The 26,787-nt window shown below is 40.8% G+C and overlaps 1 protein-coding gene across 2 annotated transcripts in view; it reads left to right on the top strand.

The window, feature by feature from the left end:
• DYNC1I1 (dynein cytoplasmic 1 intermediate chain 1) overlaps nt 1-23,580 on the top strand; it is a 211,775-nt gene extending 188,195 nt beyond the window's left edge. For both annotated transcript variants that reach the window (XM_044428770.1, XM_044428769.1), the window contains 2 exons: nt 5,303-5,428; nt 22,792-23,580. In XM_044428770.1, the coding sequence (XP_044284705.1) occupies nt 5,303-5,428; nt 22,792-22,902 (237 nt within the window). In that variant the 3' untranslated portion in view covers nt 22,903-23,580. The remainder of the gene's footprint in view (nt 1-5,302; nt 5,429-22,791) is intronic.
• Nucleotides 23,581-26,787: the final 3,207 nt, after the last annotated feature.

The raw sequence follows: 26,787 nt of genomic DNA, 5'->3' as shown, positions 1-26,787 counted from the left end.
AAGGAGGGACAAATACCGAAAACTGGATTGTCAAGTGGAGACTCAGGTCTTTTGAAGTGTTCTGAGCAGGAAGCTACAGAGCCAGCTTAATTATAAAGCAAGCAGCTGAAGGAAGAAGAATAGGGAGGGGATTTCTCTGCAGAGCTTTCTTTGGGGGAAGGAGAAAAGAGGGGCACATCCCCACAGGTGTTACCGTTAACAGCTCTTGCTCTCAGTCCTGCAACACTGCTAAAAGAAAATATCGTTCCCTCTACAATGAACTGAGTTTCTTTCGTTTTCTTTCAAGTGAGGCTGCAAATCTTCCCTGTGGTTATTGACATGGAAATTGCACTGTGATCAATGCAATTAAAGCATGGGGAACTGTGAACAGGATTATAGTCATAGAATTTACTCTCATTTGTTTAATTTGGACCATTAATCTATGTTAGACAGATAAACCTTCGTTTTCTTTCCCTAGGACATCAGCAGGAATAAATTCAATGCAAGCATTTTGCCAGGAAAAACTAATCAGAGACCCACAGTAGCAGCCAAGGAGAAAGCTCTATAACAACTGAAAGTGATTGGTCTTTTGATCCTTTGCCTGGTAGTTTAGAACTTTTTTAAAATAATGATTTTATTCCCTCAGAATTACTGGGCCACCATCCAGCCAAAGTTAAGCATGTTGAAACCCCCTTGATTTCAATAGGAGAGTTAAGCATCTACTTAAATTGTTCTGTTGAAATCAGAGGCTGGTGTTTTAGTTTGAATCGCATCCTAGATATAACAATACCATTTTCCACGTTTTTCTTAGCAGATAAAGATGATATCTGTGCTTTTTTATTATAGGGAAGGCTTTGTCACATGATAATGAATAATTAAATTAGGAACAAGGCTCTCCACGAATGAATAAATAAATAAATGCAACCTAACCCACAGTTAAACCAAAATACTAGATGGAATTGATTTAGATTGCCTTTCTAAATACATGTTTGTCTGAATTCTGTGGATCTTATACATGGCTGTGCACCTAATACAATAATCCTCACAAGACTGGTACCATAATTCTAAAAAGTCTCAGGGGATGTGGACTGAACTGGGCTTTGCACAATGAAAATGAAAAATACACAGCAATTTGCATGAGGCCAGAGTTTTCTATTTGTATCAATGAATGAGCAGATTATCCATTGCGACCTTATGAACACATTCTGTAGATGCATCAACGTAGCCCAATGGAGGTCGGTTGTCAGAGGGAGTTGCCTCTTGCTAAGTGAGTAAAGGCGAAATATATAGCCAAGCACAGGCTTTCCATGTGGATGGTTCAATACACAGCAACATATAAAGCTGGGAAGACTGCTATCTGAGGCATTAGGGAGCAGCTACTGTAGTGCAGACAATATGGGATATAGAATGGACTTTTGGTTCTGAGTCTTTATAAAAGCAGATAAATATGTGCATCATTCTACTCATTTATTATCAAGAGTTCTATCCCGATTTTTAAAAACATTAAGATTGTGTATTTAAACACCAACAGCAGCAAACCAATCAATAACATCAAGAAAATGGGCTGAAATGAAAAGTCTAAGGCATCAAGAACACAAGAAGATGTTAAGGGTAGAGCTCAGGCTAAGCTTGACAGGGAAACCAACCAACCAACCAACCATTTCACCATCTGTTTAAAAGAAGCTGGACTTCCTTTGAAGGGTTGTTCCATCTTGGGATGCCTTAGTCAAAATCTAATCTGTAACCAGTTACAGCATTGTAGGAATCCCAGTACTAAAATCAGTGGGACCTACATGTAGGAGCTAGGCATTAGTTAGTACTTTGGAAACTGTTGTTTTATGGACAGAAATATGAGAATAAATTTCAGCTGATGTGCATCTATTGAAAGGGTGTCTATCAAATTTAGCTCATTTTGGATCAAATTGATTGCAACCGATATCTGATGGAGCATAAATGCTTGATTTTGGGTAGCAAGATGGATCCTCAGAGCTAAGGAAAAAAAGTTGCTATAACATATTAGGCACATGGCTAGTGAGGCCTTCCTAGTGCATTTTCCCCTGTTGTCTAGCCCCACTAGAACAAATCACAAAAAGCCCTAGCATTAAGTTATATTCTTGGTGTTCTGCTTTGATCAAAGCATGCACGTATCTTTTAACTGCTGCTTATTATATATTCAAATTATGGCTGTTTAAGAAAGTGTTAGAAATAGTTAGCCATACTGGTTTAATAGTATTGTCTTCGCCCCCACCTTGAGGTTAATGCAATTTTCTGTATTCAAACATGCCTCACAAGCTTATTGCTGTTATGCAACACATAAATATTTATCCAGTGCAAAGAAATACCATTATTTCTGACCATTATTTCTATGGTGCCATTAATTGCAGCACCTTTTAAACCTGTCTGCTGTGTTCTGCAGTAAAATGTGCTAAAGAATTGCACCTGGTTATGCATGGCTTCCTGGGGGTTGGGTTCCAGAATGGGCCTCTTTAATGTGGGAGAAAGTGATCATGTTTGAATTATATCCTAAAATGGAGGTAACAATTTTGGAAAAAACATATATAATGCTTCTTTCCATATTTTAGTACTTATCACATAGATATTTCTGGCAGATATGCAAATCTAAGACTTGAAATAAATAAGCCAAAATGCTTGGTGACATGTTGAAAATATTTGGAAGCTACTTCTAGACTGCCAGGATTGAAGACCATATAAGAATGGTTTTATGAATGAAATAAGCACATTTTCACCTCTCATGAATTCTCCACACATGACAATGGACAGTGCAATTCTATGCATGTTTATTCAGTAGTAAGTTCTGTTCTGTCCAACATTCAACATGGACTATTCCCAAGGAACTGTATGGGCTTGAATTTATAATTACTGTTTGTCAGCACTTAGTTATTTTCCTGTATTTACAACATAACAAATACACATGCATAATGTTTTAATTAATCCACACTGTTGCTTGTAGAGCACTTCTAACCACATTACCCGCAAAACATTTTAAATCAATATTTGAAATATCTGGAATGCTCTTTACTAGGACAGACAAGTTTTGGGGCAGACCACAAAGATAAAATAATTCATCAGCAATACAAGGTACACAATAAGGTACTGGTCCATAAAACTGAGGGGTACAAAACAAATTAACTAGCAAAACAGCTTAAGCTGTAAACAAAATGTCCAAGCAAATAACACATTTTGATAACGTGCTGTGCTGGTGCCACTTGAATCTCTTTCTGCAAGCTGTTCAAAGAGCTCTGCCATTTCTTTATGTTCCATGATCCACTTCTCCTGCTGAAGGAACTCAGAGGATCTCAATACACAGGCAGCTAAGAGAATAGATGCATTGTTCGGCCCTACTGTAGTTAATGCCATGCACCCTAAGAATTTGAAAAATAGCTGAACAAAAAGAATAAAATACTTTGGATTGTTTCTGATTGAAGTATTTTTGCTAATACTCTTTTCATTGATACAATTACTTAGAAGAATGTTTCTATTGATTTCTCCCAGAACTTCTAAAGATGCAATCTCTCAGTGAGTGAGACTATTGGAAATAAAAGGGAGTTGCACAAAACTGCAGTTTATGAAAAAATTTCCGTCAGCAGTTCGTGCCCTTAGTCATTAAATTTAATCCTGGATTAATACAAACAGTGACTGAAGTTTACATCTACCTTCCTGCAGTGTCACTTTCTGCAACCTTGTGCCATCCCATCATCCCTGACCACTAACTACTTGAGATCTCAGTGCAACTACTGAAAAGTAGGTTGCTGAACAGGCTGCAGCCAATGTCATTTCCCCAAATGTATTTAGGAGGGTCTGTATATGTGTTGGATACAGGGTTTTTGTTGGATTTTTTTCTCATGAGCCAATGGGGCTTACAGCTCCCAATTAACCTAGAATGTAGATATGCAATATGAGAAAGCAGACACATATGCAAATAATCTGTAACTCCAGAACTGTTTGTTAGGCAACAGTATTTGTTATAGGTAGGAAACAGTGGCTGAGCATACCTTGGTCAAGGCCAACTAACCAGTGAATGGGTGAGTTAGGATGTGATTCATAAGTACAGTGTCTCTAGTCAGCACATCATCATCATCATCATCATCATCATCATCATTATTATTATTATTACATTTTTATACTGCCTATAGCCAAGGCTCTCTAGGCAGTTGACAGCAATGAGAGATGCTATGTCTGGGTTCACACAACACAGCATGCAACCCCTTGTGATTACCATGGCTTGTGGGTTTTTACCATGATCTGCCTGGCAAACAATCAGGTGGTTTCTGTGTTATTGTGGTTTCCGTGTTCCCTATTCAGTTCTCCCCCTGTTGGCACATATTTGCTGAGCAACTGTACCTGAAATTCCACCCCAATATGCTTCACTCCTCGCTTGTGTTGCCGGCTTCTTCCTCAGCGGCCCGCACATAGAGGCCGGATGATTATCATAGCTCATGGAGTCGTTGCTCTTTCGGGGGGACTCTGTGGTAGTTGCATAGCAGCACTGTGGAAACTACAGTTCTGGGTCTGGAGAACACAAAGCCATAGTTACCATGATGAAAAATACGACTGAGCTCAAATAATGCAACAGACCCAATAGTAAGCAATCACCATGGCTCGTCATGCTGTCTGAACCCAGTCTGTGTTGGTTTCATTCATTGCAAATATTCTGACATTTGCCTGTTGAACTCATGGCAGATGCCCTTGGGGCGCATGAGCAGTCTTCCATCCAGATCTGCTTAGCTTTGTGCATCAGGTATGGTGATGCATCATGTTCTTTCTGACTCAGTCCTAGAACAGCTTATGTATGTTTCCTATGCCGTTTCCCACCCAGGGAACGCTCTGGGCCATGTGCTCTCTCTGGGTAGAGATACGATGCAAAGGAAAGGAGTAACATTGAAATTAGTAATGCACTTTTTAGTCCATCCTTCTTTTGTTTCTGAGCCCATCTTGTCATCTTGAAACTAATTGCTCTAGGTCAGTTAATGTTTATATGAAACCCTATATATCTCCTCTCAGTTTTATTTTACTCTCTACACCACAAGTAAGCTAATTAATCCTTGCCTCTCAGCTGACTCATCACTTATCTTTTGATCTTGAATTAGAGTTCAAGAAAAATAAAGCTATAATGGTGAAAACAAAGATTTAAGTGCCTTGCTGCCCATATTTTGCCCCATTAAGTGTTCTTTTCTGTTCCTTTTTTATTTACCATGTGAGTGAACAACTATGAATCCTTTATTTTTTATTTTATTTTTCTTGTGAAATAGTTTGCTTGTATAGTTCAGTTTTGTCGTCCTCATGAGAATAATGTCTTTGATAGGTCCCAACAGCTAGTGTGACAATTGAAGGAACCTCTGCCCTCAATCGTGTCCGCTGGGGCCAAGCTGGGAAAGAAGTAGCAGTTGGGGATTCTGAAGGAAGGATCTGGATCTATGATGTTGGAGAGGTACTTGATTTTCCTTGCATTTACTCTGTATGCATGTGCTTTCTGCTACAAGCCTGTAAATAATATACATTTGAAATGAAGGCTAGAAGTATTGATCAGTTCAGTGGTGCAATCCTTTCATTTGAGGCACCCAGATACATAAACCACAAAATTCAGCTATGGATGTTGTGCTGAATTTGAGAGCTGCCCCTTCTAGGATGTTCAAAACTAGTGACAGTCTTGTCGCGGAGCTTCAATGGTTGATTGTAAACAGTAAATCCTTTCAATCAAGTAATACAGCCAATGGAAGTCTTTGCATGCATTTATTCTGATTTCTAAAGATGTGAAATATCTAACACTTATGAGTTGGATTCAGACTGAGGCATGGGGCACTGGGCTAGTGGAAGTGGGCTCCCACCTCTTTTTCCCAGCATTATCTTTGTTCTCCTGAAGATCCTACCTGGAGGGGAACTTGCTAGAGAGGGTGGTGGTGAGGAAATCCCCCAAATTGGCTGGAGCCAGCCACTTGTGAACAGAGCTTTTCCATCCAACAAAGACACATCCTGGATCTCATCCTGGATCCTCTCCTGTATATTTATTGGGAAAGACTTACATGGTGTTTTTGAATATCCCGAACAAATTTTCACTCTGACCCACTTTCCATATGTACATCCCCAGTTGGATGGGGAACTGCATATGCAGCAAAGAGAAACCTAAAAGATAAGCTGCAGTTGGATTGATTAGTTGGTTGCAAGAATCTGCTGCTTGGATTTAATTTTCTGTCCTCAACAAAGAGCTGATCGGTGTGATAACCTTTTATTTGACAAGAAGCCCTGCATGCTGCAGAAGTGCACTGTTGAATCTGGATCGCTACTTTTTCCTAACTCACTCTAAAATGCAAGCTTTGATTCAGATTTACAGAAGTGGACTTAATGTGCTCCCCTTCCCATGGCCGTCTTTACAGCTCTCTGACATAGCGAAACTGAAATCAGGACTCCCTCCTCAATGCCTTGAGCTGCAGTGCATATGGGAAGGGCATTGCCAAAAATTGGGTGGAGGGACATTCCATGGAAAGAGCCAGTCCTCTTGCTTATTCATTCACAAATTAACACCAGCTCTACTTCCCATATGCTAAACCCTCAGTCTCCTTATCAGCTTAGTCTCACCCATCACAAACACTGTACTAGCACTTAGAAAATTAATTTCTGAAGTATTTGGCAAGAGAAACTATAGTAATTGCTGCTGCTATCAAAGACCCATAGGATTTTCATATATAGTGAATTAGTGAATTAATTGCTTAAGACGGTAGTCCCATGGGCTTTGGGAGCTCAGCGCTGGAGTCCCCAAGGCCGAGACTTGCCTGCCTGACTCCCCCACCAGCCGACCATGCTGGCTGTCTCTCAGAGGATGTAGCTGGGCCTTGCAGAGGGCAAAACATGCACACCACCCAGTCTCCTACTTTTCCCCATCTCTGAGTCCAACTCTAAACAAATGAAAATGTGGCTTAGTTTGTCTAGACCAGACACACAGGGCAAGGCATGGGGGCGGTGGAGACTGCCACCACCTCCTGTTGCTCCCTGTGTTGGACGTGCTGGCGCCCCCAAGTTCAGAGGCTTACATGCATCTGCCTTGGCATGCACTGGATTGCACCCTAAATGTGGAAGCCACATTACTTTAACGATACCTTTATTTATGCAATGGTCCAGATTAATAATAATATTCTCAGCATACCTGAACTTTTCAGTTCAAGGATGGCGAATGTAGTATGATGTGATGCTTTTCTTAACTATTGGCTATTGGTCCAATTGCACAGAATGAATTGCACAGAATTGCTTAGGACATTCAAACCTTTGGTCAGGAGCTATTACATGATACTGGAAGTGTACTGATGGATAGTTACATTGCTGATGAATATTCAGGTATGCATGTTCCCAGCCAAATGTACATATAATGGAATACTATAGAGGAGATATATGATTGATCTACCATTTATTTTCTTTCTTTATTTTTCTCTCTTGTCTTTGTGACTCACCTTAAAATAAAGCACCAATCCAAAATTACAGACTGTACACTATATATGATCAGTGGTAGAGGTGTCAAAAGTAAGAAACTACTCTATGGGAGTTTCTCTCTCTATCCCCCATGTTTTGTGGGAGTCAGGCTCCCTAAAGTCCACCATCTCAGTAATCCTTGCTACAGCTCTGTAGGGTGGGTCACCATTGGGCTGATGGAGGGTGAACCTGTTGGAGGGTGAGTCTTGCTTAAGGCTCCCCTGCTGAGTTCACTGCAGGGCAAGCTTTCTGTGGAGGACACCTAGTTTACAGTTTGGCCACTTGGCTGCCACACTGCACTGTTCTTGTGGGCATCCTTCATCTTGTAACTTTTCCTGTAGAAAGAGAATGACTCGGTCCTTGATGCAGTTGCCTAAGTGAATATGCTGGGTACTGAGGTAAGTAAATCTGAAATGGTGGGTTGGAAAGGAGTGGCAGAATCTTGTAGCTTGATCAGCAGATGCACTGGAAATTAGCAGGCAAAATATATAGGTTGGAAAGGCAATTCTGACACCCTCCCCTCCCACACACTTGCTAAAATCTCACCCGACTGAAGCTAGTGTGGTATATGCTTGGTGGAATGCATCCTAAAATGTACTGTCTGCATTACAATTCTTGGAACAGTTAAGGGTGACTTGTGGAGCAAATTATAGACAGAATTTGTTTTTTGCTATTATCTGTGATAGGATACCAGCTCCTCCATCTCTCCACAGTAGGGAAACATTATAGAACACATACAGATTTAGATTTAACTCACGCAAAGTGATTTTATGGCCCACAGCAAAATTGCTTGAGCATGACTCATATTTTGGCTGGTGTGTGCTTTTGCAGGAGTCGCCTTTGCTCACAAATGACTGTAGAAACATCTTGCTGTATTGTTATCATAATTGCTAAACTGTCTAAAGTCATTACACTCAAATTTCTACCACAGAGCTGGCAGGGTGCTGGTTTTATTTATTTATTACTTGGGTATTTTGTGTATGACCATATATATATGAGTGATCTGACAGACATTAGAAATACCTGTGCTGAAAATGTCTGCTCTTGTCTATTGTCTGGCGTCTAGACAGGCAGCAGATATATTTCTTTGACATATCAAACTTGAAGCTATTTGGGGTATTTTATCCATCCAAATTGGTTTTTATCCTTCTCTTAGGGGGTTTGTTTCATATAGAAACAGCCCACAGTGAACCCAAACTAGAGAAAATAGGAAGGGAGAACTTAAGATCATGAACCAACTGGATGTCAAGTGATTTAGAACCAAGGGTACAAACTCACTAATGCTTTATATGTCCCTTTTGGATGAGCGGATGCCTGGATTGCACTTTTACACCAAGTGTGACCAAATGTCATCCACAATGAAATCTGGTCCATATTGAATTCATCATGGCGTATCTTCATGCCAAGGTTCCAGATCTGTGAGTTTGGTCTTGCATATTTTGAGATTCTACAACCCTCTTCCTGATTCCCTTGGTGGTGGATGGAACCTTTATAGAATGCTGAGTTTGGAATATAGAAATAAAAGGGTGAGGCTTCCTTCACTGGCAGCAAGTCAGCACAACACCAACATGTTATCCGTTCCTCTTACTCCACACTTCACTTGCCCACAGCGCTTCTTCAACCTGGTGGTCTTCAGATGTGTTGGCCTAAAGCTCACATCGCCCACAGCTGGTTTGGTTATTGTGCTCATTGGCTGGGGGTAACTGGGAGTTGTGGTTCAGCCAGCAATCCCATGAGAGTTGTTCACAGGACTGGTGGGATTGTTTGGTGTCATATTGTGAGGTTACTCAGCTCCCCTCGTGAGATGGCTGTACTTGCTTTCATAGGATTCAACAACAGCAGCAGCGGCAGCAACAGCAGAAATTAGTCTAAATTTTAAACTCAGGTCTGTCTATAAGTTTATAACATTTGGCTGTCACAAATACAAGAAAGATGAGCAAATTGCACAGGATAGCATTAATACTTTATTTTCTGTTAAAGTTGTGTTCATATAGCTGCATTAAAAAAACCCAACAATTTGATTTCAGCATCACCTCTGCAAATAACTGAACACATTTATTTTCTCAGTCAGGGGTCTACTCTCTCTGATGCTTGCATATCCTGCCCATTAGCCTGAATGTGAATTATACATGAATGTCCAAGTCAGGACAGACTTCAACAGTCCATATATATATATATGGTCATATATATATATATGTATATATACATATATATATATATATATATATATGTATGTGTGTGTGTGTGTGTGTGTGTGTGTGTATATATGTATATATACATATATGTGTGTGTATATATATGTATATATACATATATGTGTATATATATATGTGTGTGTGTATATATATGTATATATACATATACATATACATATACATATATATATATATATATATATATATATAAAACAGTCATATATATATATGACCACATACAGGCTGATGTGAAAGAGCAATTTTTTTATCAGCTATTGATTATTTTCAAGAAACAGAAATGAAGTATTCTAGTGTGCTAGATTTGAAAGTTATCTAAGAAAATTTAAATGCTTCCTTTTCTCCATCTGTAAATTAGTAAAGTTATTCAGAGGACTACATAAAATTGTATCAAAAATCTCAGTGTGTGTAATAAAAATATTTTTAACAAAGGCATCATATGTATTGATTATTAATAGCCAGGTTCAACAACAGTCAATCTACCAGGTACATTTAAAAGAAAGGCGGAGCAAGCTTAATTTGCCTGCAAATGCTTTAATGAAGCCACCCAGATGTTATTTTTATTGTATAGCAACCATGGACATAATTTCCTGGGAACTAGTGTAGCTTCCACTGAAATTAATGGGAGGAGGCCAAGCTGTTGAGTGCTACACAATTTGCATGCATTTAACTGAAGCTTGTGTAGAAGCAATTCTCAGTAAATTGTGTCCATAACCTGATTAGAGAAGGGTTTTTAAACAAATAAAATGTTTCCTCTACTTGTTAGAAATAATGTTAAATGATGTAGTTAGCAATGTGATTCAGAGAAGTAAAATTGAAAAGAATTAGAGCACAACAAATTTATATTGCTGTAACTGCATTATAAAGCCAAGTATCACATGCTGTTTTTGGACACATTATCTTAGTTAGCTATCTTATGCTATCTTCTTTATTTTTTAACTCTTGGCCTCCACTGTGGACCTGATTCAGATGAAGGCCTTTGCGCCACCAAGAAAGGATCTATTTGTTCAATGGGACCTTTAGGCTCTGTGTATTGCAGGCATGGGGTTCCCAGTCTAGAATCCCCTTCATCAGATCGAGGAAAGCTCAATCCACTGCATAGTTTTCTTGTATTACCTTTATGTAATGGTTCCTCCAGAAAAAGTGGTCAGAAGAACTTCATTCCCTCTCACTGAGATCATAGAATCATAGAATAGTACAGTTGGAAGGGGCCAAGAAGACCATCGAGTCCAACCCCCTGCTGTTGCAGGACACCAAGTTATACCATCCCACTCAGGTGGCTGTCCAGTTTCTTTCTGAATGTCTCTAGTGTGGGAGAGCCCACCACCTCTCTAGGCAGCTGGTTCCATTGCCATATTGTTCTGAGGATGTAGGAAAGAAATCCAGTGACTGATGTATCTAATCACTTGGGGGGGGGGATTGGGGGGGTAGGGAGAGTAGTTTAAAAAGGATCTTTTTAATGAAAAAAATGCCTAGGTTTTAGGGGGGTGGAAGTCAATTTAATTACTGAGCTTTATGAAGGTTGTCACCCATTGCTGATTACTAGAGTGATAAAATCTTTAGCTTTGTTAGCCCCTGTAGGGGAGAAGCCAGTGTAAGTAGAGCAAAGTCCAGTAATTATCACCCTGAAGCCTTGTGTTTCTCATTACAGTATTTATTCCCTTAGGTTCCCCTGGCATCTTTGGGACCTTCAGTGCAACATTAGTTTATATATCAATGGACTCTGGGGAGAAAGCTGTGGGCCGGTTGGTTTTCTTGTTTGTTTTAGCTCAACTCCTCTACAAAATAAAATGTGAATAGTTAGCTTGGTTTAAAATGCTTCTTCTCCATTCCAGAGATGTGTATGATATCTTTCAGGGATACAACTGCCCAATACCAATCCCCACCCAACCCTCTTCCAGCTTCTTGGCCAGTCAGCCATGGTTAGGATCAGGCCTGGAGGTGGGGTTAGCATATTCCAGTGAGGCCCCCTCCTGTCCTGAGTACATCAGAAGCTGCGACCTGCCTTCCCAATTGCTTGCATTCCCTTTTACCTGCTCAGGTGGATGAGGAGAAGCAAGGAATAGTTGCTTACCTGCCCTTTCCTTGTCCCAGATCAGGCAGCAATGGCTGTTGCTTCTCCACCTACTGCCAGTCCTCTTGGCAAATCATCATCAGCAAGTAAGAAAGTGTGTGGGTCTTGTGCCACCAGAGAGAGGGCCTGCCATGAGTATCTGTCCCTCCCTCACACCCTCCCCAGAGGTATTGAAACCAATAAGCCCAATTTCCAGGCCAAAGCCCTCTTGCCCCTCACTGTCAAAGCACCCTCAGAGGTGTGGAACCCCAAGGCTGGAAGCCAACTCTGGCCCACCTGGGATCTTAACCTGGCTCTCTGGACCTCCCTAAAAGGCCCCATCCCCTTTCTCCATGCCACCAAATATTCCTGGATTTTTTGCAGTTTTTCTTCATCCTAAGAGCTTGACATGACTCTTGTGAGGCTGAGTTGCTGGCAGTGAAAGCGCTAAGTGAAAATATGCTTCTATTTTTGGCTCTGTCTCTTTTGTTTTGACCCTGCTTGTCACTAGTTTCTAGTTCCAAGAGCTTCTCTGAAGTTTAGCTCTCCAGGTGAGCTGCATCCCTGAGCCACAAGATAGGTGAAGCACAAGCAAAACTGGCTCCTGGACCTATGCCTGACTGACAAAGAATGCAATAAACTGCAAGCTCTACTCTCCTGATGCACCTAAAGGTTTCTTCTCTCCTCCCAATTGGCAAACTCCAAAGGAGCTTTCCTTTAGAGAGGACCGGTCTCTGTTTGAAGGGTTGTCAGAGGACAGTTCTGTATTTGAAGGGCTGCTCAGCCTGACTCTGCTTTAAAGGTGAAAGACCTTAAGAAGGCAGAACAAGAGACTTAGCATTGTTCATCAGTAGGAGTAGCAATGTGAACCGGCAACATGTGTTAACGTTCTTCCCAATATAGTGAGATGCACTGTATTTCTATTTAACTTACAGTAATTATTTCCAAATTTGTGCATATCTGCATGTACCATTTTCAGACAGATCTGTGCCTTCTTTGGGGTGATGCACAGACAGAACCTCCCTGATAGATCCCTGGACTCGACATAGAGGGCAGGTTCTCATGTAATGCATCCCATCATGGTGGGTTGCCATTTTCTGCCACTACACACAATACACCTAGCAGGTGATCAGGTGCACAGTGGGGGCATTGCTCCCTTTCCTGCCTCCTCCCTCTCATTCCTCCTGGTGTGGCCCAGGGGAACCCGCTAGGAAGGAATGAGCTCCACTTTGTGGCAGGTGCAATTGTGAGCCAAGTTTGGCCCACCACAGCTGTCAGAGAGCTGGAGCAGCCAACAGGGCTCATGACCTGAAGCACCATGAGAAGGCCTGAGGGTAACCACGCAGGCAGGAGTTGGGAAGACATGCGGGGGTAGGATCAGCTTGACAGTGCTGCCCTGAGAGTGGGGAGGGGCACTGGAAAGCCAGTTGTCCCCCCAGCTCTTTCTGGCGCCAGTCTGCAAGTAGAGCTCTCAGGCAGGACGAGGCACGAGTGGTCGGTGCCACTACCCAGCAGATGGAGCAGTGCCACCCAGCCCATCAGTACTTCTCAACTCTCGCCAGGTGTCGATCTCTTGGATACGATGTTGGTCACCTCTGATAGGCAGGCCAAATTTGGGGCACGTCAGACATGTTCTCTGGCTAGCAGCAACAGGTGCTTTTGCCAAACAACTCATGTGTTCTGGGGCTTAACCCCTGAAGGGTTGTGTTGCCTGAGTTCAGATGGCACAACAAGCAAACATGGTTGGGACAAACCCTTGAACAGACTGTTATGTCTTATTCTGGTTCACAACCATGATGAGTCACAATGTTTGGCCACACAATAAGCAAGCAATGATAATAATCAATGGTTGCTTTTCATGTTGTGCAAACCCAGTCAAAATCCTTGCAAATACCTTCTGGAGAAGACCCATAGATTTCTCTATGGGTTCTAAAGGATTTCTCAATATTGTTCAGTGATTTAATGTGAAATAATGAAAATACATATTTCAAATGATATCTTCTCGTAATGTTGGAGGGCATATTAATGAGAAACATGGAAAAGTGCATTTAAAATAATAAATAAGTAAGTAGGAAAAGGAAACTTATCTCTCATGTATATTTAGTTATTTTTATATACAGAATAAAATCAGCTTGACTAGGAAATTGTTACAGCTATTTGCCTGTACTACAGGGAATTGAACAAAAAAAGTGTTCAGTGCCAATTTTGGGTTCAAGCTATATTACATTAATGTAATAGTTTAACTGTTTGCAAAATTCAACTGAACAGACACACTCTCTTTCTTACGAGTACCAGCATATGTTTTTTGGAGAAATATCTTCTGAAACAAGAATTAGTTTGTATAATTAATCATCTTTATGATTCTTCTGTGGTTTGAGCCTGTCACTTTCAATAGCAACCTTGGTTGTGATGGAGAACTTAATTATAGTGTTAAAATTTCCTTTTAATGGTTGGTAAAGTTGTGTGCAGTTATAAATGTATAGTGATATAGAACGCAGGGTTGATAAGGAGCTGGTTAGCCTAAATTGCAGCACATTACAGAAGAGTTCAGGGCATTAAGTTGTTCCATAGAAAAGCGGAAATGACATATTTGAACTATAATTTAATGGTATTTGCAGGCGCTTTGGCTGTGATCCAGCAGACTGCAAGTACACAGGTTTGGTGGTTTTAAAAAGCAAGACAAGAGATGCGTGCACCCCCTTGTGAGAAGGGGATCCTTGCCTTTCCATGGCAGACTGCAGGACCCTCGGGCCCATGTGGCTTTTGGGAACAGAGCCCTACCCTTTCTGACACAGTCACCCACTTTTAAAATAAAATTTAAAAGGGCTGCCTTGTATTAGCTGTGCTCATTGGCTAGCAATTCAATGAATTAGGGTTCCTCCAACCAACCCCTGCAGGGATGTCTTCTCTTAATGTCCTCAGCCAGCTAGGTTAACATAAAAGTGCTCTGCAGCATCGTAGTGGAGAAAGGGGCAATTCAGGTACATGACTTTTGTATTGCTCTAGTGCCCGGGTGTAAAGGTGTTATTGACCACCAGATCAGTTCTGGGTTGAACAGCCTGGGTCTTGGCATCAGAAGGCTTATGCCTCCTCCCGCATGAGCCTGCCCATTGGAAGAAGTCCCTCTTAAGAGGACAGGGCTGCAGAGCACCCGCTTCACATGCAATAGGCCCTAGGAGCAAACCCCACATCCTTAGGTAGGCCTGGAAACCAATCCTGAGCAACATCCTAGAAAGCCATGGCTAGTCAGTGTTCTCACTGTCCAGCTACATGGATCAATGGCCATAAGGCAACCTCCTGTGTTTCCACTGGTTCCCCATCCTTCTGAAATGAGATGGGAAGCTGCTCAAGGGAGGCATTTTCAGTGGTGACTCTAAAATCATGGAATTCCTGGCCTAGGCATATTTGCCTGACTCGCAGCAACGTCTGTCCTGCGCTCTCATGCCCTCAGGTGCTGCTAAGAATAACTTCGGAGTCCTCACTTTTCACTAGTGTTTCTTTTACTGGTATTTCTGCTTCAGTCTGCTGCCTTGTTTATGGTCGCTGTTGCTGTCTTTGTCATTTTATGTTTTCAAACTTGATTTTGTAATTTGGTTATGTTAGCTGGCTGGAGGTGTATGCAAAACACTGGGACATAAATTTTAAACTAAATTACAGGTGCCATCAGCCGGGAGCTATTGCCCCTTTTGCTCCCTAAACTTGCACAAAAATGTTCCTTGATTAACTAAAGTGCCAGTTCAATGCTGGTAAGTAGTGACTAGGTGATGGCTTTGTAGTCCCCCAGGGCCTGAGTCATAGTTTGTGGAAACATCTGTGTTAAACATGCACAAGGCCCGAGATTCAGCCTTTGGCATCTCCAGTAGATCTTCACGTATTGAGCATAGAGGTCTGAAGAGAGTTCCCACGATCATGACCCCTGCCTGATCAGGGTTCAGCTGAATGTGCTTCCAGACCCTTTTCAAATCTGAGTGTACAGCATGCTAACATCTACTGGCAACTGGGGTTCAGGGAAGTTGGAGATGGTCTTATGCTGGCATGAGATTTACCTGACGGCTGCGATTAATTTTTATGGCATAGACTTCTACTGCAGTTGTAAAGTGTTTATGGTGTCACAACACTCCCTCTCTTTCACTCTCTCTCCAAAATTTGCCCTGAGCTTGACTTACCCTTAAAAAGATTTCTACCTCTGTTTGCCATGCAGAATGCACAGTTAATCAGGTTCTTTGAATTGGGGAAATATTGTGCACCTGAGCCGAAGTGAACTGCACATAAACATTGTCAAGAGCATTTGAACTCCAGTGACTTTGGTTCAAAGATCTGTGCGGAGGGGTGGATGTGAGAGAGAGGCAGAACTTTGACTTTCTTTTCAGCCCCACCAGGTTCAAAGCAGTAACCAGGATGGTAAGCCTACTGTGAAACTCTGGAAAATGTTACTGCATTTCCCTAAACGGTGCCAAATCACCTTGGCTGCCTTGCTCACTTTACCAAAGGGTTAGCTCAATATTTCCCTTTCAGGGTGTAGTAGATTGAGGAGCACCCTTACTCTTAACTTTGCATTCCTAAAGTTTTAGGGAAGTGAAGAGAGAGAGAGAGAGAGAGAGAGAGAGAGAGAGAGAGAGAGATGGTGGTTCTTATCTTCACCATGATACCATTGCTATGATCTGCAAAGACTCCTCTTGAATACTGCAGAGCCATAGTTCACAGCAGAGGTTAATTGAGATGAAAACCCACAAATGAACTTTATAGAAGGGTGGTATGTCCCATTCCTGTGATACCTGCTGTGCACTGAATGGAGACAGTCTTTAGCCTGCCTGTGGTATCCCACCCCTTCAGTTAAGCGCACCAATATATACACAGAGCTGATTAAAATCATCTGCATGCAGTTTTCTGGCCTCAGCCTCTTCGCCAGTGGTTTCATCCATTGTTAGCACTGATGCTAGGTTCTCTGAAGAGTTAAGCACAGTGGTACTGCAGCTATGTGAAAAGGGTGCTTTTGGTTACTTTGGTGGCCTTTTTTCTTCCATATTACCACCCACTTTGTTTCCAGCCATGTGTGTGGCATTGGGAGTTGCCTGGAAAAATACAGACCTTTTCAGACTATATATAAAGAAAAATAATGAAGGAGTTTTGATACTACCGCAGGATCAAAGCCAGAATAGGTGCACATATATAATAGCATATGGTTGCCGGTACTGAGTTAGCAGCAAAATATCTTCTCTGGCCTCAAATAGGAATAGTCTCCATAGGGAGAATACAAACTGTGTGTATTTGCAATATGGAAATGTACTTAGATAGTAGGTGTCCCATTTGGAAAGGATTGGGGCCACAGTTGCAGTTAGAAGGAAGACATTTCTGATTGTAATATTTATTATTTTGTAAACTTCAAGTTTCTCTTTTCTCTGTGCAGAGTTCTGTCTGTAAATGAGTGAGTGACCAAGGAGATATATGTGTAAGACTGCTTAGTTCAACATTTCAGCTTACTACCTTGAGATTGCTGCTATGTTATTGAAGAAGACAGGGGCCAAATCATATCAGCAAACATTTATAAATCTATTGCTGCTTAACCATTTATTTATGCACATATATTTTAATCAGCACTTGATCCAAAAGCTCCTGTTTGCAGTCCTGATAACTTGTTTCAAGACTGATTTATGCAGAAACTTTAGATGCAAAATTGTTCACAACACACCTCTTTTCCATATTGAATGAACTTCCTAGAGTACATATTTGCCCAACTTCAGGATAGTAGAGAACATATGGAGTAAACACCTAATAGTTAATTTTCTCTTGAGATAGAATTTTTTTCTAAAAAAATTCTGTTAAATTGGAAAATTACAAGGATGTTGATAAACCACATTTTGAAGCCTCATCGTAATCATTAAAACCTATTTGTCTTGCTCATTTTTGAAACCAAACTAACATTAATCCAAATTCTTTTTGGTGGTCCTTAATTAGCTAGCTTTTCAAAATCTTTATAACAAGCTCTTTTTTTAAGCCACACATAATTTAGAACGGGGTACATAAAAATTATAATATTGAGATGGGAAATAAAGTCTTGTTTAATTGAAAAAGAGAGAACAAAGGCTGCGAAATAGGTGTAGAAGCAGTACCACCTTAAAAAAAAAGTACCTGAAATGGAAAATCAATATGGTTCCACTCCTATGTTAATTTTTGTAAAATAACAAACAGAGTTGGGGGAGATTGAAGGCTAGGAAATGGCACCCCCCCCCCCCGGAATCCATTTCCTGAACTAATAGTGTTAACTTGAGGAGAACCCTGGATAGAAATTTTTTAAATGCTTACGGGATAACAAACTATAGGTTTTCTAATTTATAATAGTTTCTGCTTGGACAGAACATCCATAAGATTCAGCAAGGGCTAAAAATCCAGGAGAAGACAACTTTGCATCTCGCTGGGTTCCAGGATGGTAGATAATTTATTTGTGAGCCTAAAAAAAAAATCAAAAATTTTATCTTCTGTTGAAACCAATGAGAGGAAACTAACTACATTAACTCCAGGACTGGCATAGTTTGGGGCCCATTGGGGTGGATCCTTGTGTCCCTTGGTATACCACTGGAATGCCTTATTTTGGTCCCATGGCTATAGTCTGAAGAATCTTAGCTCCATTCAGGGAACATAAGATTGCCCCCTTAATGCTACGGTCATCAAAGATTGTTGTTTGAAACCCTAACTAATCCTAAATTCTGTGAAAGCAGGCACATTTGGGAAATGGTCCCATTGCTCATATGGGACTCAGGAGGTCCCCAGTTCAGTCCCTGATGCCTGAAGGTAGGGCTTGGCAAAGCCTCTACCTTGAAACCCCAAAGAACTGAATGGGAAAGATAGGCAGGAGGCATGACTCCGTGCAGATTAATTCACAGGCCGCTAGTGAACATTAAGTTCATATAGCTCATTGTGCTTAAAGAAAAGGGACCTCAGTAGACTAAAACAATGATTATATGACAGTCAAAAAGCAACCATAAGACCACTGTTTTTTGGAGGGGGAGGCCAATAGGGCAAGCCTCTTTGCAAGGGACAGAACTGATTACAAGGTTAGAGTACCTTGTTAGATTTTTCTCTGGGCTGTGGCTTCCCTTTCCTCTTGAAGAAAACGGCTTTAGCTTGGTTAGGGTTGCTATACTTCTGGACCATGTATCTCCTGATTTGTTGCTGCTAAGTGCTGTCAAATTGTCTCTGACTTACTGCAAGTCTAGGAAGGAATGTCCTCCAAGATACTCTGTTCTTGAAAGCCCTGCTTGGCTCTTGTAAACTCACAAGGCTGTGGTTTTCATGTTGGAATGGATCCATTCCATTGTTGGTCTTCTTCTCCAGTGAAACTTGCCTTCTCATGATGTACCCAAAGTATGAGAGCTTCAGTTTTGTCATTGTTTAATTTCAGGCCAAGTTCTGGCTTGATTTGTTCTGGACTCACTTGCTCATGTTTTTGCCAGTCCAGGTATTCACAAAGCTATCCTCCAGCACCATGTTTTCAATGCATCAGTTATCTTCCTGTCAGCTTTCTTCACTGATCATCTTTCCATGCACGGTGATCAGAAATACAATAGTGTAGATGTTCTTGGCCTTAGTCTCCAATGAAACATCCTTAAACATGATGAGCTTTTCTAGCTCCTTCCTTGCTGTCCTTCCAAGTCTCAGTCATCTTCTAATTTTTTGGCTGCATTCTGTGTTTGGGAAAAATCTTTCACAATTTCATTTCTTTCACTGATGACATTAAAGTTGTTTAATGCTTTCGTTTCTTCATGTTCAGTTGCAGGCCTGCTTTTGCACTGTCACTTTCACTTTCATCAGGGGTTATTTCAATTCACTGCTGTGTTCTGCTAGTAATAGGCCATCATCTGCTTATCTTAAATTATCTAACAATTTTCACACCTTCCCTTAAGCCTAATCCAGGTTTCCTTATGATAGTTTCAGTGTACAGATAGTTTCAGTTACATATTGAACAGATAGCGAGATAAAATACAACCTTATCTAACACTTTTGCTTTAGCATGCCTTGTGTGATTCCTTTGCTATTCTTTTTTCCATATTCTGTCTTAACAGAAGCATCTTGTCCATGATGTTACACAATCAAGTGTTGAGGCCCATCCATTTTTTTCTTGACCATCCATAACTTCTCATGATCCACATACTCAAAAGCTTTCCTGTAGCCCATAAAACATAGACTGAACTTCTGAAATTCCTTGATGTGCTCCAGTAGCCAACATAGATTTGAAGTATGATCTCAAGCATCTCTTCCTTTTCAGAACCCAGTTGAACATCATGGATTTTGTATTCCTTAAACTCAAGGCCATAATCTTCATGATGGATTGTTCCATTGCATTGATATGTCTTCCTCTTCTTCTTCTGTCTTCTCCAGTGAGTCTTGCCTTCTCATGATGTGCCCAAAATATGATAGTTTCAGTTTTGTCATTCTTTAATTTCAGGCCAAGTTCTGGCTCGATTCACTGCAGGATCCACTTGTTCATCTCACACCTTAAAGGGTAATATTCCTGTTGTAACATCACTTTGTTGAACACCACTTTGCTTGCTTGGAAAATTAAGGCAATGGTCCTATGGTTGCTGCACTCTTTCATTTCACTTTCAGGTAGGCTTCCTCTCTGAAGATGTGGGACATGTTCTCTTCTGTATTGTTCTTCTGTGCTCAGACAAATCAGCCCTGTTGACCTTTCAGCATTCCTACTATAAGTTTGAATTTCTCTTTGATTTCTTGCACCCTCTTCAGTTCACTCACACTAAATACTGTGATGTTTAACCATTTAACTTCTTGCTTTATGGGTTCCAGTTTGCCACAATTCAGACTTCTCAGGTTCTATATTCCAACTGTATGTTTTGTGGGCCGCACTGGACTTTTCTTTCAGTCCACTGCATATCAGCCACCATGTTTCCTTTCAGCTTTGATCTGGTCACATTTGTAGAAATATAGCTATTTGTACTTGTCCTTTGCTCTTCTCCAGTAGCTGGTTGAATGCCTTCCAACCTGAAGGTCTCATCTTCTGGTTCTAACTCTTGCTTCATTTTTTATTGTTTCATCTCAGGGTTTCATGATTAAGAAATATTCAGCTGGTTTACCATTGCCATCTTCTGCACAGGACAAACCAGAGTTAGCTTGAGCATCACTGCCATTATCTATGAAAGATCTGCTGCCCCCCTTCCCTTTACAGATGCTCAATGTCATCAATCCTCCTAAAGATGTGGATGCCTCTTAGTCTGCTTTCTCCACTTTGACCATTCTACCTGGGTGACCCTGCTAGGAGATTGGACTAGTGAAAGACTCTGGCCTCCTGGTGGCATTGCCTTTGGCTTCTCAGATACTCTCAAACACCATGACCACACTAAGGTGTGCATCCAAGAAAGGATATCTTCTGGTACATTATACATCATGCTATGTTTTATTATAATGTCCTTTGAGGACATCGGAGAGCCTGTTAAGAGTCTGCCACTTTGGAAACCAGATCACCTCGGTCCAGTGATTTTGTGCTGATGTGGTTACTCCACTATATAGTGGAGATAGTGGAAGATAGTGGAAGATACCCATGGCATCTTCATTGACCTCATGTAGAAAGGTGGCAACCAGGATTTATTCCTAAACTTGCCCCTTCCATTGAACTGAGAAGGACATTTTGCTCCTGTAAAAGTGTACAGATGGACTGTTGGACTGTAGCAGTGAGGACTGAGGACCACTGAATGTGAGGACTGAGGACCACTGAAAACTTTACTCACAACCTTCTAACCAATGACATATTTCTTTAAAGCAGTAGCAGTGCATGTGTGGACATGGAACACACATACATACCAGATAGAATGAGCAGTCATACTAGCTCATTCCAGCTCAGTCTCCTGCATAATAACTTTTAACAGTTTCTACAAGCATCCAAAGAGAGAGATTTAGAGACTTTGCAGAGCTGTAAAAATGTGCAAGACTAATTTAAATTCATATTGCTGACTTTAGGATCAGAGTCTATGAAAACATATAGAGAAAGCAGTATGGTGATTGCTTCAATCTTGTTTTGCATTATTTCTCAAAAACTGGATTTGGCTAGCATGAACTGTGGGGATTGGTCTGCTGTATTACTCTAGCATCCTTCCTATATGAAAAACTGCCCTCACGCAGTACACTTTAGGTCCTGTTTTTGTAAAAAAATAAAATAATATGGGGGAAAAGGATCTGATTGGTTGCATATTTGCTTGCTCTGCTCCAGTGATGTTTAGCATTTTTATTATATCCTTCTTTGCAATTTATTTCATATAAACGAGCCAGACTTAAAGCTAAGCAAAAAGCAGAACTCTGACTCCAACCATGGGAACTGTGTAAAAGATCTTGAAAAGATTCTGTGATTGTACAAGTTTCACACACTTCATTCATCCTGATTCAAGCTGTTATGTGAGATTGTCATACTGTGTTCTGGTACTGCTATAGCAGTATTCTGAACTTGATAGGTGGTCATGATTCCTACTGCACTGGCACCCTTCCTTTTAACCCAACATCCTGGGAACCAAGGATTAGACTGCAACCCTAACCCCCACAAATGTGGAGGGCTCACCATATGTGATCCTACTTACATACCAAGACAAATTTCTGTTTTCGCAGGAGCAGAACTCATTCATAACCCAGAGACTGCCTGTATTTTATAATGTAGAGATTCCACAGCCAACAGTCCATATTGAGAAGTGAAATGTCATCATTGCAGAGATGTAAACAATTACAGTATGCACACTTTGACCATGGTAACTTGATAACAGTAGAAAGCCTGAATTTACTTACATTGGGCCTAATGGACAAAGCCTAGAAAAAGTTTGCAACTATTTCAAAGGTACTGTTCACGTATCATGGGATTATGCCATTTAGATAATGCTTAGCAAAAATGAGCAGTGGTGTTTCATTCCTTCAGCTTCATAACTGCAAAATAAGGGATAATGAAGACATCCCTCTTGATTTCTGTAATTAGGGTACTCAGTATTTGCTGAGAAAGCTCTATGGAACAAAATGCTCTTACTAACACAGTTTCAGTAAATGGCCTTCTTGCTGTTTGTCCTTTAACTTTTGCAGCTGGCCATACCACACAATGATGAGTGGACTCGATTTGCCCGGACATTGGTGGAAATTCGGGCCAACAGAGCTGACAGTGAAGAAGAAGGGACCATGGAAATATCCGCCTAGAAGAAAGAAAGTTGTTCTCCCCTCCCCTCTGCTAGTACACCCATGTTCAGTGTCAAGTCAGTATTGTTGTGGCTTTTAATGCCAATGTTCATGCTGGCATTCCTCAGAGTTCTAATTCCTTCAGATTAATCATGCTGTGCTTAAAGCAGTCTGAAAATATCCATAACATTTTCATGCTTCGCATTTCTTTTTGAGACATTACGAATGAGAGGACAAATCAAACCCAAGTGGGTTCAGTTGTTGCCTTTTAACTACTTTAGTAGCTGCAGTAACTAGCTAGAAACCTCTGGATAAACCTGGGCTCACAAGCATTTCTGGCACGGTCCTATTAAATCCATATGAAGTACGATATTATTGGGTACAGATGTGGTGTGCTTTGCAACATGGGCCTGGGCAAAAGACTTTAGATGTGGTGTTTCACATGGTGACTTACATTATGAATGGATGTACTATACGAACATTGCTGCTCCTTATTTATTGCGGTGTGCTGCATGGAACATATTTATTTGAAAGCATTAAAATAAACGATCCTAAAGCATGTGCATAACGAGCAAACTGCATTGTCTCCGCATGCCTGTTGGGGTTATGTTGCGTTCCAAATGACAATAACAGGATGTCACTTTGTACTAAAATGGAATCTGTAAAAGGCTGGTTGAATAAATGGAACTTTTAAAAATGCTTATTATTTCTATGTGCTTCAACAATATTTCATGTACAGTTGGTCACTGACACTTGTTACAGGCTACAGTAACAATCTGAATCAGGAGTATGGTGCCAGAATGCAGCTAGTAAAATATGCCAAGGCTAGGTTGTGGTCACGAAGGCTAGTTTTTCCCATGTTGAAAGTATTTGTACTTTTGGCAAATTAGAGAATTCTCACTTCCAGGACATCCATTAGATCAACAGTCCCGTAGGGTGATAACAGGCAAGATCATTTGCAGTTGTAAGGGAAAAAAAGAATCTTGATCTTACCGGTAAGATCCAGCCAAGATTATTATTATTATCATTATCATTATCATTATTATTATTAAGTTTAGATGGTCCATGTTAATAAACCAGCATGGAAATTAAACGCTAGCCTTGTACAACTAGAAAAGCAGGTAGTATTTCCCAGCATTAATTTGTGAGAGCATATGGTCTGTTTGGTTGTACGTTTAACATACAAAAATTACTGGCAAAAAGTTGAACCTATCAATTTAGTTACATCACGGGAGACATTAAAATCCTTCCCACAGACCATCCCAGTAGTTAACAGCCGTCCAGAGGAGATGGAGCATCTGCCTGCACCAGTCCTGTCCTCTTAGTCCACAGGTAAGATGAGCCTGAATATTAATTTGTTTTTGTTTTTTTTTGGGGGGGGGAGCAGAAACAGAAGTCAACCTGATTGACAGTGGCTGAACTTGGGGTGGGGGTGGTGTTTATCTCTTCCAGTAACATCTTTAATACATTTAATGCTTCTGATAGCTGAAGCTGTATTGCTGCATTTGGACTCAGGCGGTTATTGCTCCAAGAAGGGTCCTAAAGATCTCTCAGCCTAACTTGTTTGAACTGATCCCAAGGAGCTGACCCAGGCATGAGCTTTTGCAGATATACTCCAGGTGATAACGAAAAGGGCATAATTTTTGACCTGCTGATTACAACATTTTTTCCCTTCATGTTCATTTATATATATCTCTGCCAACTGACAACATCAATCTTGACCTTGGATTTTGAAACTTTGCAGAATATATTGTGTAGTAGCTGGATTGGGTCCCACCTTAGTCATACTTAAAGTAACCCTGCCAAGATTTATAGGACTTATACCTTAATATGGCTGAGGCTGGATGCAACCCAATGCTTATAGGCAGCAAGGAACAGAAATACTTTCTAAAGTACACATTGCAAATGGTTAAAAACACAATTTGTTCAAGTGCTGTTTCTGGGCTATTTGCAGTGTTTTAACTTCCCCAGAGAATTCCATAATGAAAGCATCTTGAGGTTTACTTATTTCTAAACCAGTCAGTAATTTATTATATATAATTGTTAGATTTAAAATATGTTCTTTACTATGAACAGGACTGTTAAATGCTTCAGCTAAGCAAGTGATGCCTACATTCCCAAAGAAGTGTTTTCAGCAGTGCTTTTTTTCTCTCAGCCCTAATAAAATTAGGTGCAGACCTAATCAAAATTAAAGAGCAGAATGTGCATGTACTCTGGAGTGCTGTTGACCTCTAGGATATTGGCAGATGCACATGAGAGGTGTTTGGACAAGCATGTTGGTGCAGTGCATGGACAGGAAGGATTGCTCTCACAGCCCTGGAAAATACACCAGTATGGCGCCTATATTATAGTCGAGTGAGTGAGAGAAGAGTATCGTGCCTGAGACGTTAGTGTATTGGCAGAACAGTTGTGGTAGTGGGAAGTATACAGCTCATTTTTTTGGTATGAACATATGTACAATGCTAAAGAAATGACTGTCCAGTTAGATTTAATACTATGGGCACAGCAATCCTACAGCCCTTGACAGCATCTAGAACTCAACAGCCTTCTCCTGATTGGTTGGCCGCTGTGCCGAGATGGATTCCTCCTTCCCCCACCTGAGCATACCTGCATGTCTGTGGTGTTTCCTGGCCGCTCCAGCACCAGAGATTTTTGTAAAAAAAAAAAAAAAAAAAGTTTAAATTTGAGTTCCCCCTTCTCCCTTTTTCACTGTCTTCCTGGTTCCAAAAGTAAAAAGCCAAAGGCTTAATAAACACAAGTGAAAGGTATAGGTCACAGTACATTGCTTCAAGTTTGTTAGGCATACGGATGGTGGGGCTTTTCTTGATTCTTCAGGTTCCCAAACAAACATGCTAGGGATCTGGTACGTGGCACACCATTGTCTAAGCTCTCTTCTCAAAGTAAAAATAAGCATGCCACAGTGAAGTTGGGGTTTGGGCAAAAATAAATGTGTATGAGAGATAGTTGGTAAAGAGGACCAACGTGGAAAGAGGTCTCCTGGAAGGTCTAAAAGGAGTATTTTGTTCCTCCTATACTTACAAACTAACAATACCTCTCTACCTCCCCCCTCTCTCACACCCCCCCCCCAACGTACATTCCAGGATCATCAATTTCCGAGCAGAATTTTTTTCCAGGTAGAGGAAGGAATGCAGCTCTGCTCTAAAGCGACTAGATTAGCTTTATTTTTAATCATGCCATAGAACTTTAATTAATCAATTCTATTACATCAATAAAAATGGAAGAACTAGAGTTATGCTTTGTTTGAAGATATAATTTGATCCTGAAATAAAAATTTGATCCTGCTAGTGGCTTTATTTAAGGCTTTAAAATAAATGCACAGCCATGTTTATTTATTAAAAACCAACACCCAAGGAATGTTTTCCTTAAAAAATGGGAGTGAACGTTTCAATTGGTGGCCTACTAGGCAGTGTGGCTTCAATGACAAATGGCTTGTCCTTTCTATGAGCACACTGCTGTAGCAAGTAAGTGCTAACCTCTCAGTGACTTTCCTTCACACTAGCTCTTGTGGCACTAGTTGAAGGAGACTGCAGCACACAAAATCAAAGTCTCACTTGATGTTCTGAATTACCCAGCTTAGCTTTTGCCAGCAGCTTTGCAAACCAACGTCGTAAGAGAAAATTACAGAACACCACTACAAAGGCAGAGCAATCCTACAGCAAAGAATGGGAGCAGAGAAAGCACCTTCCCTCACATCCTCCTGGAATGTACTAGCAGAACAGAAAGGGGGGGTAGGGGGTGGCTTGTATGCCTTTCTTCCTAAGATTTCCTGCTCCTTGCTTCCAGTAGGGGGGAAATTTCTATTACTGCACCAGGGTTGATGTAACACCTATCTAATTTATTTTAAAGGATCTCTCTCTCTCTCTCTCTCTCTCTCTCTCTCTCTCT

This window comes from Varanus komodoensis, unplaced genomic scaffold (assembly GCF_004798865.1).
Source record: "Varanus komodoensis strain SLA01 unplaced genomic scaffold, ASM479886v1 scaffold2, whole genome shotgun sequence".
In the NCBI taxonomy this organism is placed as follows: Eukaryota; Metazoa; Chordata; class Lepidosauria; order Squamata; family Varanidae; genus Varanus; species Varanus komodoensis.
This window is presented reverse-complemented; position numbering and strand designations above follow the sequence as displayed.